The 14,568-nt window shown below is 34.7% G+C and overlaps 2 protein-coding genes across 5 annotated transcripts; one reads left to right on the top strand and one right to left on the bottom strand.

The window, feature by feature from the left end:
• Nucleotides 1-2,146: 2,146 nt before the first annotated feature.
• On the top strand, nucleotides 2,147-10,212 carry LOC117156437 (cytochrome P450 6a2). Of its 4 annotated transcripts, XM_076618405.1 has the most exons (10): nucleotides 2,267-2,406; nucleotides 2,562-2,973; nucleotides 3,165-3,330; nucleotides 4,324-4,471; nucleotides 6,684-6,880; nucleotides 7,843-8,212; nucleotides 8,336-8,673; nucleotides 8,774-9,001; nucleotides 9,262-9,513; nucleotides 9,716-10,212. In XM_076618405.1, exons 4-10 carry the CDS (start codon nucleotides 4,452-4,454, stop codon nucleotides 9,880-9,882), a joined length of 1,572 nt encoding a protein of 523 aa, XP_076474520.1. In that variant the 5' UTR covers nucleotides 2,267-2,406; nucleotides 2,562-2,973; nucleotides 3,165-3,330; nucleotides 4,324-4,451; the 3' UTR covers nucleotides 9,883-10,212. The 4 variants fall into 4 exon arrangements, with proteins under 4 accessions (XP_076474518.1, XP_076474520.1, XP_076474519.1 ...); XM_076618404.1 differs by having other exon boundaries at nucleotides 2,562-3,330; XM_076618403.1 differs by lacking the exons at nucleotides 2,562-2,973; nucleotides 3,165-3,330 and having other exon boundaries at nucleotides 2,147-2,406.
• A 131-nt stretch (nucleotides 10,213-10,343) lies between these two features.
• Nucleotides 10,344-11,597, bottom strand: LOC117156443 (uncharacterized). The gene has a single exon (XM_033333470.2). The coding sequence runs from the start codon at nucleotides 11,595-11,597 to the stop codon at nucleotides 10,464-10,466; it is 1,134 nt and encodes a 377-aa protein (XP_033189361.1). The 3' UTR covers nucleotides 10,344-10,463.
• Nucleotides 11,598-14,568: the final 2,971 nt, after the last annotated feature.

The raw sequence follows: 14,568 nt of genomic DNA, 5'->3' as shown, positions 1-14,568 counted from the left end.
AAAAAATTACTTTTCTATAATGATGGATGAACATACTAAACCAACTTAGTTTGAATTGTTTTGAACAACAGTTGATTCGAATCAACCATTGTTACCGACGTATTTGAAATTATGCGGTTTCGAATGAAATATCTACATGTGTGTTCGACTATAGCACGATCACATAAATCTATATGATCGTAGACTATAATTTAATACTTCCAATTAGTCGACAGAATTTGGGAACCCCGTTGGTATTAAGTACGAATAGATGTTTATTAATAAGGTAACAGTTAAATGAACGTCTATAAAAATTATAAATTAGAGAGGAGAAGAAAAACAATTCTATTTTTCGTTGGAACATATTTTCTTACCCTTAGCGTTAAACAAAAAAAACTCGTCGGTAACGTCGAGCGTGTACTGTTACAAGTCGACAAATTTCTGGAAAAGATGTTTTCAATAGTGACCTTATTGTTTTTTAAATAAAGAAATAATATCAGACTGACCGGGGAGATGCGAATAGAATGTAACACGCGTCATCTGATTCAATATATTTCGATAAATTACGACGAACAAAATGTATGAATTGAAAACGTAGATACCTGCGTTTAGTAGTTTTATTTGATTAAAGAAAATATATCAATATATAGGGCACCTAATGGTGATACAATTTTAGATTGAAATAAAATAATATTTTTGCTCGGAAAATTTTAATTATATTAGGTCATCCCATAAGTTCGTGCCGTTTTTCGAGCAGTTATATATGTTAAGATTGTTTACATACCTATCAGTTTCATGAAAAAATGTAATCCCCCTCTCGTTGTACAACTTCTTCCCATTTTTCTGGTGGGGCCATTATTCCGTCTCGATAAAAGTTCTCTTGTTTTTCTTTAAAATAATTTTCTAAGCTATTTTTGAGAATGTCAATATTTTCAAATTTTTTACCTACTAAAAAGTGTTGTAATGCTCTGAACAGGTGGTAATCAGATGGGGCAATGTCTGGGGAATATGGGGGATGTGGTAAAATTTCCCAATTAAATTCAGAGAATTTTTTTGTAACTTTTCGCAACATGCGGTCTAGCGTTGTCGTGATGGAAGATAACCTTGTTCCTATTCACTAAACCTGGTCGTTTTTCAGCTAGTGCTTCCCTTAATTTTTCTAACAATATTTATCTGAATTAATGGTATCACTTCGTGATTTTTCAACAAGATCCCCAATTTTATCTTCGTCTGTCTGAGGAGGACGCCCGGAGCGTTCCTCGTCTTCTAAACAGAAATTCCCAGCTCTAAAACGTTGGAACCACTTCCTACAGGTGCGAGATGAAAGCGCATTTTCTCCGTAAACAGCACATATGTTTTTCGTGGCAATTGTTACAGAACTTCCTTTCCGAAATTCATATAACACGAGATGTCGAAAATGGATACGCATTTCACTCATGATTTTTTACTGTTAGAAGTCACTGTGTTCGCTATATTACGATCTTATACCCACGGAAATCTGCTCTAGCCTGTTCTCGATCAGCTAAGCTCAAGTGCATTGGTCCCTTATCGCCGTACGTTTATAAATCGACACATGGAATGTATACACAAAAGTCGGCACGAATTTATGGGATGACCTAATATTATGATAAAGAAGAAAAGGGAGGAGAAATGTCAAGAGCAAAAAGAAATAAGAAAAGGGGGAGAGAGCCAATTAGGTCCATATCTTTCCTTCACAATTTTTCTGGGAATACATTTGGCAGATTATTGTAGTTGTTGAGATTTGTAGCACGTGAATGGTCATCTCTATTGAAATTTCTTTTTGATGAGATTTGGCAGCTTGATAGTTCGCAATACAATAGTATAATTTCTTAAATTGCAACATTTTTTGTGTGAGAATTTTTGTATCATATCGATGAGATTTTTCCGATTAAATTAAAATTAAACATGACAATTTGGAGGTATGCAGTGTTTCTTATGGTGGTAATTTAGCAGACCAGGCAAAATTAAGGTAGATTTCTGCTGTTTCGCGTAGTGAGAGAGTATTAGATTTTAGATATCGACTGTCGCTATAATCCCGTGCACTGTACCGTGAAGTGGCGTCGTTGCGGGCAATCTGCGAAGCTGGTTGAGAGGCTGCCACAGATTTATGTGACATAGGCCATACGCAGCAACTAACGATGAGCGACAACGCGGTAACAGTGAGCGGCAGAGAGGGGACCAATGTTTGTCGTTCTGTCTTCTACTATTATGTTTGTTATTTTAGTAGCTATCCAAACAGCAAATAAGTAGTAATAATGAGTACGAAGAATTATTTTGATATCGAATGTTTAATAAATGAAGTGCAATGTAGGCCGATTTTATGGCAAGATAATCATAAAGATTATAAAAATAAGTCTATCACAGACCTGGTATGGGAAGATGTAGGAAAGCAGTGTAATTGTTCAGGTAAAATGTTTATTCTATTCTTATATTGTTACGTAATTAAATTAGCAACATAATTATTAATGGATACACTTGTAGATTAATAATTTCTTAACCGATTTCGACGATTCTTAAGTATATTGTGAAAATCGACATTTTGAATAACTTTTTCTTCGTAGGAAAATGTCGCACTCATTTAGTTTTCTAGATATTTGTAAAAAACTGCCAGTACTAGCGAATTGAATTCTGTCCATATGTGTGAATCTGTGACACATTTACAAATATAACCAAACGTTCACCGTTCCGTTTGCCGCTTGGCGATCTGTTTACATCTACTAGCCATTGATCTGTTTATCTTTATATCATACTTTACGAACCTAAATAAATGATTTCTATGAAAATCTCGTTTACGACTGCATATACGAGTCTTCTGACTTGCTATTCAATGCAAAGCGAATAATGCAGAATATACATTTTTAATTGTTTTATACATTTGTTACTGCTACTACTACTAAGGCCGACTTCAGACGAGCCGTTTGCGGCAAATCGCCGCAGCGGCAGGACAGGTTGGAACAACAAGAAAATACCTGTGTATGTATTCTTCTTTTGTGAGACAGAAGAACTTTATTTCTCTGTTCTTTTAACGCAGCGCAACGGTGTCGTACGATAAAATGTTACTCGTCTACACCGAGCCATATGAAATAAGCAATACAGCGAATGAGCGGCAGTGCGTCGCTGCGTTAAGCCGTGTATGACTTATTTCATATAACGAATTATTTCAGTGCGATTAAACCTATGTCTGTTTATGAGTTTGATTTATTTTCTGCCGTCTTGTCGTCACTCCTTTGACCGTTCCTGCCACTCGCCACTTTCTGTACGATCGAGGTCAAGGGTTCTAACAGTAATCGAGTCTAAATGCAGATGGCGTTTACTGGACTCGTTTTCTAGGTAATAAACAATTGATGGTGGCGTACAAAAGGCGTGAGCTTTTTTGAGTAGCTTTGAAAAAAGGCACGTACAAAGATATCAACTGTACTGACATAAATTATAATATTTATAGTTTTTCTTTCATTCGTATACATATATCGAATTGGGTATATAAAGTGGACAGGGATATCTTCTAAATTAAGTGTTCTACTGAAGACAAATAATTGTGAAACTCACATAAGAATTCCTATAAGATATCTTAATTAATACATATAATATACATGTATATATTTTTAAATCAAATGTAAAGAAATATGAAGTGGAGAAGACGAAGGAGCAAAAGATTGAAAATTGTATCTTATACTACAACATTTCGATAGTTACTAGTATCTATCGGTTCTATTCAAATAGACTGCATCTACCATCATCCGGTACAGGATTATCATTACCATTTCCTACATTTAACTTTGTTGTTACTCGAATGTAGTCTAAATCACTATCTCTGTCTCTTTCTCGGATAAAATTTTTGTAATATACAAACACATTTGATGAAAATGATTGCTTTATGCAGTGAAGTTTCTATGTCTTTAGCCAAAAGACAGGATATACTATAGAGAATACGCATTAGCGTTACCCGACGTACATCACAAGGACACAAAAAGACATTTTCCATAAACACTACTACTAGTATGGCATTGCCGAAACACAAGATCGCAGTTTTTTGATGTTTTGAAAATAGTCAATCCGTTTTCAAAATAGTTTACAAAATAGTCACTTTTAGGTAATATCTAACACAGAAGATTTCAAAGTCACTGCAAGGTCAAATACATAAATTTGTCTCATATAACATTGTATGTTTTCAATACGATCGTGCATACAGTTGATTGATTTATTCGAAAAACGAATGCCAAATAACGAAAGACTGATCACAATTGCTAAATACCTGTTATTGGCAAAAATAATAAATATGTAATACGATGTTCGAAAAGTAAATGCAAATTTTTGTGCTTTCAGGAGCTGTTGCAAAACTGAAATGGAAGAATTTAAAAGACAGCTATAGGAAAAACATACAGAAGCTTCCCCCTTTGAAATCTGACTCGAAAGCAACGACCCCATGTAAGGTCAAATGGCCTTATTTCGAAATGATGGGATTCATCAAGGAGTATGTAGCTCATACTCGCGGTGGAAGTAATTTGCCAGATAATTCGTTCATTAGCGATGATAATATCGAGGAACAACCTGATGAAGTTTCTAATGATAACGTCAAAGATACATATGATTTTGCAAGTACTTTGAATTGTACGCAGGAACATTCTACTTCCGCACCTATCCAATTTTTAGATCCAGGATTTCACTCAAATTCAAAATGTTCACAAAAATCTAAATACAAATACAAAAAGCAGCGGAGGGATGTAGATATCGAATTTTTAAAGCTAGAGGAACAGCGGCTAGAGTTATTAAAAAAAGACATAAGCAACAAAAGCGAAGAAAACTCAGATCTTCAGTTTTTTAAAAGTTTACTTCCTTTTATGGAATTGTTATCTCCAATTGAAAAATTGGAAGTAAGAGGAGAGATACAGAATGTTATTATTAATAAACTACGATTTAGGCAACAAGTCTAGATGGTATACTGGTAATATCCGAAAATTCAAACGTCACACATATCTATTGAGAAAAATCAACAGCAAACTCGAATATATTTTTTTTTACGTAAATTCAAACTTTAGTGTAAGAATTAGGGCAAGGATTATTATTTATATACATACAGTATCATTATCATACATCATATCATTACATACATTATCTATATTATGTATAGAAAAATCGATTTTGTAAATTCATGCTGCTTTTCTAATCTTATCAAATTTCTTTTGTCCGTACGTACGCATGTACGTACACAATTTTGAGTGAATGTAGCAGTAACAATATATTAATAGGATTTAAGTAATAATGAAACGTTTCGCGTACGGGTTCGGTATAATACATTAAGCGTAAATAATTTCACGTAAATAATTTTCCAAAAATATATGTAACACAACGCTTTATTATCGTTCCTAAACTGATTTTATGATATGATACAGTGAATTGCAATTTTACGGCTCTCTTGTTTACCTGTTGCAATCGTTTCCGGACGGTTCTAATTTTTTATGAAAGTGTTTTTTTCAGACCATGTGTCCAACTTATAATTATTTACGTACGTCTTAGTCATGACACATCATTTTTCGTTGCATTTACAAGAGATTCGTATCATATTGTTGATAAATTATCGAGCGTTTTGTTAAATATTTATAACGTTGATAATTACAACTGTTTCATATAAAAGACTAATTTTATTCTACATTAGATATATCTGCATTTCAATTTAATTATATATGTACATACATGCGATATACACGCGTGTATTATAAATAAATCAGCTGATGTATAACTAATATGTAAATAATGACTCTATGCAATTGTAACTGGACAACTTTAAAGCATGTCTTACTACTAACTTATTGTCATGGATGTCACGATGCCAGGTTTCAGTTGAAACATCTCTTTAACGGGTATTTATTTTACGAGTCTTGCCTGTGATTCTTCGTTCAAATTAGAAAATTGCCGTACTATATTTTAGTGAGTATATATAGCAATCAATGGAAATAGCTAACTAGGTCTATGTCTAACTAACTCCCGTAAGTGTAATTGTCTATGAAACGAAATGTAAAGTTCTATTAGAAATTCATACAAAATTACCATTATTGCTACTATATGAATATCGATTGTGAAAATTGTTAAAGGAAAGCGTAATTTTAGAAAATATGATTAGGGGCATTAGGTTTGTGACATCATCGAGATAATTACCAGAAATTGATGAGAATTGTTGAATCATATGTATGATACATTACATTCTATTTCTTATATAATACGTACAACATGTATTTATGTTAACTATTACTTTAGAAGTTCTATATAACATGAAACACAGCTTCCTTTTTAATACAAGTTCGTACACCTAGGTAGAGTAAAGTAAGGCGTTCAACGATACGAACGTAGAAATTGTTTTATATCATTATTCGTCATAAAGTGTGATTCTTCCTTGAAAGTAACGTACAAGGTTGGAACGAATTTATTAGGAATTTTTTTTTGAGTATTGTTTTTAGTATATATTGTTATTTGTAAGATAATAATTTATCTATTTATAACTTTGTATAAAAGATTCTTTAATTAGAATTAAATCGCGTTATAATATTGTATATATAATAAATATATTTCAACATATTGAAGCAATCGAAAGAATTTGTTAAATCTTCTAAACACGATAGAATATAAATAATACACTGATGAAAGAAATTCGGATTTTGTTGAACTTAATGTTTGCATTTGCGTTACAGACAATCAAGCATAATGTTATTAGCTACGTGGTTAATATCAGATATTTTGGCTATTTCAAGCGTTATAATTGCCGGATGGTACATCTATTACAAACTACATATCTTTAAATTTTGGCAGAAAAGAGGAGTATTTTATGTCGAACCTACCTTCCCTACTGGTAATATAATGCCAATTGTAATTGGCAAACGATCACAAGGTAAGATCACTGTGAATAAATATAAAGCTAATGTCGATCATTTTACTCTAAAATTCGACTCAGCAAATCGAGAAAATGCTGGTATTAACCTTTAAATTAAAAAGTCATTTTATTTGAAAGTTGTTATTAGTTGCATACAGTTGTTTACTGGAATTTTATTAATATCAAATCGTATTGGAATACAAATCGTTAAAGAAGTGTGAAAATTGACAAGACAATCACTGTGAAAATTGTTTCGTATTAGTATCGTAGTCGTGTTTTACAATTAATTCTTTCGATTTCGTACAATTAAATAGTACAAAAGCTACATATTAGTTAACTTGGATCGGTCAATAATCGAACGAGATCATATACATATCACAGACATATCTCATGCGGTATCCTATAAAAATGTCAACTACTGTTAAATGAAACAGTTAAAAAAGGCAATGTATGCTATAAACGAAATGTTATGAAAGTGTTTTCACATTACGTGCTCGAATAATACGAAACCATTATCAATATGTTAGATATAATATCCATTGCTACACGCGGCAATTCAGGCTATGTGTTTATCAGAGCATACGGTGCTCGAAGCGTTAACACGACTCCAATGCCTGCACCTTCTAAAAATTATCGGCTTTTGAGAAATGCACCGTGGCGGCATCTCATCTTCGTCTTTCACATAGACGTAATAAGATTGTTGGTAAAGAAAAGTCGTTGTTGACCCAGCAGAGTATCAAGAGTATATTTAACGACTCTGGATAGCCAATGTCTGTAAACTTTAATATAATCGATTGCAGTTTGGTAACAATCGACTGGAACACGATGTTTTCAGTGATTGTTTCCCCAGTTTGTACAGTTAATACGATTTGTTGGTCTCATTTTGAAGGAGATGTGAAAAGATGTTAAAAACACGCGCATTATTCATAATTTACGAGTAGCTACGTATATGTGTCTATCATCAAGGTTTTATTTCGTAGCCGAGTTTTTCGGAGATATTTATCATCGATATAAACAGCATCCTCTTGTTGGTATATATATGCTTCACAAACCATTTTTGATTATAAACGATCTTGATTTAATTCGAGACGTACTGACGAAACAGTTTACAAATTTCCACGATCGTGGGTTTTTTTGTAACGAAAAAACGGATCCGCTGTCCGGACATTTATTTCAATTACCTGGAAAAAAGTGGAGGAATTTGAGAGTAAAATTGACACCAACTTTTACTGCGGGGAAACTTAAACAGATGTTTCCGATTATGAAAGACATTGGAAATACCTTAGCAACATATTTGGAAGAAAAGGCACAGACAAGATCGACGATCGACGTAAAAGACGTATTTTCGAGGTATGTGTTTCTCGCGTATCATATATCGACCGATGGTTTGACAACAAATAGACTTGTAGATAGTAGATCACTTGTATTCGTGAACATAAACGCATGCTTGTAAATCAATACTTGCTTTTTCAGATATGCCGTCGACATTATCATGTCAGCAGCATTTGGAATAACGTGCGATAGCTTGGAGAATCCGGACAACGAATTTCGCTATTGGGGAAAGAAGATATTTGATCCGAAGCCTCTTTGGAACGCTCTTATCGTATGGGCCCCGCAGGTTTTTGATTTCTTTTCCATACCATATACCGACAAAGATGTCACAAACTTTTTTATAAACGTGTTTAAAGAAACTGTGGAATACAGAGAATCGAATAACATCGAACGAAAAGATTTTTTGAATTTATTGATGCAGTTAATGAGAAATGGATATGTGGAAGCAGACGATAACTCGGAAGCAGCAACTCTTGCAAGTAGTTATCCTTTCGTTTAAATAACTTTTCGTATTGATAAATATTTCGATATTAAGGACAACGATAATACAAAATTATTATTTTGTCGTGGTACAAATAGAAAATAAATTGACAATGACGGAGGCTGCTGCACAAGCTTACGTCTTCTACTTGGCTGGTTTTGAAACATCTTCGACTACAGTTACATTCTGCCTGTATGAATTAGCGATGCATCAAGATATACAGAACAAAGTACGCGAAGAAATTCAAACACAGCTGGAGAAGCACGGTGGTGATCTCACATACGATGCTGTGAACGAAATGACTTATCTCCATAAAGTGATCTCTGGTATGTATGTGACTGCACTATAACGACAAGCAACGTTAAATTTAAAACATTAAAACGTTTCTAAGGTGTTGTATAACTGAACTGTGAACTTTTATGCAAATCTCTGTTATTGAGAATATAACAAAAAACGTAGAATCTCGATAGAAAATTGATTGAAAACCTTTATCTATCAACTAATTATAGAAAGCACCATATTTTGAAAATCTGTCGAATATTTGATTATTTTGAATTAATTTTATATTTTTATCGATTCGTTTCAGAAACATTACGGAAATATCCTCCGGTTACTGTCCTAAACCGTATCTGCACAAACGAAACGACGATGGAGGGAACAAAATTTGTCATACCTAAAGGAATTGCTGTGACAATACCCGTTTTTGGTATTCACCGAGATGCCAACATATACCCAAACCCGGATAAATTTGATCCAGAACGATTCTCCGAAGAAAATATAAAAACTAGACATCCCTATGCGTATTTACCATTTGGCGAAGGACCAAGAATATGTATTGGTAAATATATTTTTCAAAGTATTTTCTCACGTAAATATACCTACTCAATTTATGATAACGATAGAAAATTCTATCTCGTCAAATTAAAACGTAACTCGACAATGATATTTTCAATTAGTAATAAATCAAAAAATTTTGATCGTAATAAATCACTTTGTTTTTGACGAATCATGGTACTAAACAGGTTGTTTCTACATTTTAGGATTAAGATTTGGCCTTATACAAACAAAGGTTGCTGTAATAAATGCTTTGTTAAAAAATAAAATGACATTCGCACCAGACACACCAACTACTTTGGATTATGAACCGGGATCTCTTATATTAATACCAAAGGGTGGTGTACACTTGACCATCGAGCCATTAAAGTGACTGCATCGTTAAGAATATTAACAATAACGACGTATTTATGTTACACGTTTACAAGTAATTTTTACACACTTTCTACAGATTATTTTTTATAGAAGAAATTCTGCAGTTGTCGAAAAATAAAATTATACGAAATATGAGAAAAATGTCTATTTTTATGGTTTTTAAGATAAATTATAATAATAAATCAAAAAAAGACGCGAAGGAGGAAAAGTATGGAAAGTAAAATTTTAGTTTACGTTAATTCTTTATTTCTTGTTTTATACATCTCTAGATTTGGAAATAAAGTAACGGAGATTGTTATTGTCCAATATTCTTAAATCTATGTCGTGTTTTATTTCGAAAAACTTGATAACATTTATATTTTCGTACTATTTCGGGGGGAGGGGCAGAGAAGCAGACGAAAGGAAATCAATTAGTTAGAGATTTAAAAGGACAAAGATGAAGAGGTCAGGCAGAAGATATTTGACGTTTCAACAATATTTTATTTCACAGTCTGACACATGGAACATAATATTTCGTTATTCCTGAATGAAGACGGTAACAAGTACTAGATTCGTCTAAAATGTCCAATCCGAAGGAATCTAGTATCGATAACCTTTAATATCGTAACTATCGGTAGGTAAAGCATTGGCTAGGCTAAGCAACTCCGAGCGATGAAGACCGCTTGGAGATTGAAGTGCTGGGCCAGCTTCGTGAAGCAGGCTGGACGCGCGAAGAGCGGCTTCCTGGAGCGCGGCAGCTTCATGAAGTCCGGAGGAAAGACGGAGAGCTTCCGCTTGGTGAAGCGCAGCAGGTGAACGGAGAGCGTCAGCTTGGTGGAGCGCGCCAGGTGCGAGAAGGGCACTGGGTTCGTGAAGACCTGCATCGAGAACGGCAGGAGCACCGTGCCGAGGTGGAGGAAGTTTCGGCAGCGGAGAGGGATTGATCGGCTGGTGAGCCAAAAGCGCAGAATCAGCGGCAGCATCGGCAACGTGTGCAGCGGCAGCGGCAGCGTTATTCTGCGCGGCTGCGGCTGCGCTCGCAGCTTTCTCAGCGGCCGCTTGAGTGGTTTCGTAATCGAGGCGAGCAGCAGTGAGTTGCTCGTCCACCGACTCCGCTCTTGCCTTCGCCTGACCAAGCATGGTGGTTTGCGCCGCCAACTCGGCCGCCGATTCCGCGGCAGCTTGCGCTGCGCGGTCAGCCGTCGCCTGTGCCGCGTTTAAGGCCGCTGTAACCACTTGCAACTGCTGCATCGCTTGTTTGGCGGTGGTCCTCGCTGCGTTTGCGGCACGTTCCGCTTGTTGCAGTTGCAGGTTCTCCCCGTCTACCGCTACGTGGGCATCTCTCGATTGTTGCTCCAGCCCTTGGACCACGATCTGTTTGCCAGCGAGTGCCGCAGCCGCGGTAGCCGCTGACTGCGAAGCAGCTTGCGCTAAGGTGTTCTTCGCGACGAACGCGGCTTGTCCGGCCGCGGAATGTTGATTATTTAACTGCGTGTGGGCTTGTTCTGCCGCGCCTTTCGCGATATTAGCTAAAGGACCACCAACGCTGAACCCGGGATGAGGCAGTCCACGGCCATGAGCGAGTGGACCTGCAGCTACTAGGGGGCCAGATAGCGCAGATTCCTGAGCGTATTCGTATTCGTAACCTTGAGCTTGTTGCTCGCGAGTGTGCTTTCTTCCTGCACCACATTCTGCCAAACAAATGCACGCGAATAGCAGCAGGAGTGTCTTCATTCTTGGTTTCAAATTATCTGTTTTCTCGTAGGTTTAATCTGTAAGAAGACAATTTTATTTCCATACATAAACATAATACATATTGCTATATGTATGATAAAATCAAAGTGTATAATTCCGAAAATGACAAATCGACAATGATAAAAGATTATGGTGAAAGCGATAAATATTATTCGACAATTTTGCATAATAAAAGATAAATATTTTATTCTATTATTTTTCTCATTTATTCGTTACGTTTATACCACGTACATTGATTTAGATATAAAAGTATGATTAATTGAATACAGCGGTGGGAAATTCTCGTGACAATTCTCCGATCTCTGAATTTGACAACAGCAGAATATTGCGTAGAGATGACGATAGAAAACACGTCGAAGAGTCAACGATACTACAAAATACGAAGTACTATAAAAGTAACTATTCGATTAACGACACTGCCTATAAAACTTAAATACTCCTTCGTAGAAAATTATTTATCCTCTCAAACTTTGACACAGAAGTATTTTGTTTTAATCGTTTAAAAAAATGTAGCAAACTGGTTCATCGATGATCACTGTGGCAATCGACGTGTTAACGATATTTAGAAAGATTTATGTTTTACATTTACCGTGTCAATTTCGTACTTTTAATTAGTTTCTTTATGCGACATAGCCGGGAGATTTTGTAAAATTAAAAAAGCAATCTACATATCAGAGAACGAAACACGGCAGGAGATATATTTAATCGAAAAATAATTCTTACAATTTTATCGATGTGTAGTTGAAATTATTCGCGGGAATAACAACAAATATAACTAATTTCCCCTTAAAAAATACTGCTACTATGCCACTGAGTTTCGCTGGTTAAACTAGTGCATTTGTCTCGGGTTCAAAGCTGCTACACTTGCGTATGTACCTTTTTTTGGACACTCCCACTGGAAACCTTTGTGCCTTTCACATTTTAGCGTGTATTAGTCATAGAAGATTGGTAGCACGGCTTTGCCGCGGCGATAGTGCATAATGCAGGGTAACTTTTTTGCTAGATCAATATATTTCCATGGGTCTTATAAATCGAGTTTCACACAAATATTCCGCATCGTAAATATCATATGTTTGATACTTTCATTAATAATTATTCCATTGCTATGCAATAAAGCCAGAATCAGTAAAGAGTAAGAATATAACTATGTACTAAGAGCGAATAAGTTACAATAAGTAGATTATTACAATATATATATAATAATATACAGGGTGGTATAAAGGGGGTGATTCTACGCGAAAAAAGAAGTCGAAAATATAGAATGAAAATTTTTTTTTAATTCTTCCATCGAGACAACGATCTACAGTGAGATCCGTTATAACGAGGCGCGATAAAGTGCACGCGTACCGAGCCAAAATTCAAAGTCGATTTTTTCGAAAACAAAGCCTCGAACGAAAAATTTTTAATCTACATTTTCGACTTCTTTTTTCGCGTAGAATCGTCCCCTTTCCGCTTGTACCACCAGTTACCAACCACCCTGTATAATAATGGTAATAATATAATTATTATAAATTATTCGCTCTTAGTACAACTTGAAATTCAAACATCTCATCGAATAATTGACTTGCATAGTCATTGATAGGAGTAGTAAGAGAAAACAATGATTTAAACGCACTCGATGATGGAAGAGGAGCGTTTGTTAAGAGCGTTTGTTGCACTATGCTAGTCATCTATTGGACACAAATCGAATAAAAGTGAAAATACGAAGAATAATACAAATAAAATATAGAGCATCCGAATATGAAGATTACAGTAGAAGTAAATACCATCGATGGGAGGAAAATTATTTTCCTGACAAAGTCAAATAACAAATATCTGAATTTCAAATAAAATAACAAATACCACTTAACTTAACTTATGTTCCAAATACATCTTTACCTAAGTAACATCATTTAGTATAAAATAATAGAGTAAATAAATAGAATACATATTTTAAAAAGTTTGTTTCGATAACGACTAGCCTTTGATGTAGAGGGCGTTATTGAATAAATTTTCATTTAAATAATTATTTAAGCAATCGTTATCTGAGAGTTCAAATAAAACATAGAAATAAATTATTTCTTATTTGGACAAATTTGTTTCCACAGAAGCAGACATAACAACTTTCTCAGAGAGATTGCTGTAAATTGCAATTTGTAATTTTTAATAGCGTTAACCACGTATTAATTAACGTTAGCTATGACGAATACGCCAAAATCACATCAATTTTCGGACAATTTGTTCCAGAAGCGAGTAATTTTGGAAGCAAGCACGAACTGCGCTCTGTTTATCGACAAGTAATCATATTAGCTCCACGATTTATTTACACATACGTCCTGTTTTGCGACCAAGTTTTTCAGGACAGAAAAAAAATAAAAAAAAAGGCTTAAACCCAAAAACTGCATCATACAACAAAAAATGTAAAGCGCAAATGTAAAGCACATAATACAGCATGGCTACGTCGTACCGCCGCGTATCGGTACCTTTGCCTAACATACCATTACAAAAATTCATGTTTATTGTGAATAATGTACTTAAAATCTGTATTTTCTGGACTCAATAAACTCCTTTGTAAAAAAAAAAAGTTGTAAAATTTATTTACACATCTTCGTTAATTCCTAATTCTAACGACTAAAGTATTATTTTAATTTGCTATTTATTATCTAATAGTTTTTATTTTATTTAATTTTATAAGACGTAAGTATACTAATGGTAAAATTTCATTCGACAGTAGAATGTATTTAAAGGACAACTTATCTCCGCTATATTTTAATTATGATCAATGTAAATTCAATCTTTACGATGTATCAATGAAATCCTTTTACGATATTTCGGATTAACGTTAATTTTATTCATGACGTACGTCCCATTTTTTTTTGTGCAACTCTGTTGCAAGTCACGGCGGTTCAAAATTGAATGTCTAGTTCCGTTACGCTCTAAAAAGCACTGCGTGTACGTATGTATGCGCATA

This window comes from Bombus vancouverensis, chromosome 5, assembly GCF_051014615.1.
Source record: "Bombus vancouverensis nearcticus chromosome 5, iyBomVanc1_principal, whole genome shotgun sequence".
Lineage (NCBI taxonomy): Eukaryota > Metazoa > Arthropoda > Insecta > Hymenoptera > Apidae > Bombus > Bombus vancouverensis.
The sequence above is the reverse complement of the archived record's forward strand: the minus strand, read 5'-3'. Positions and strand labels throughout refer to the sequence as shown.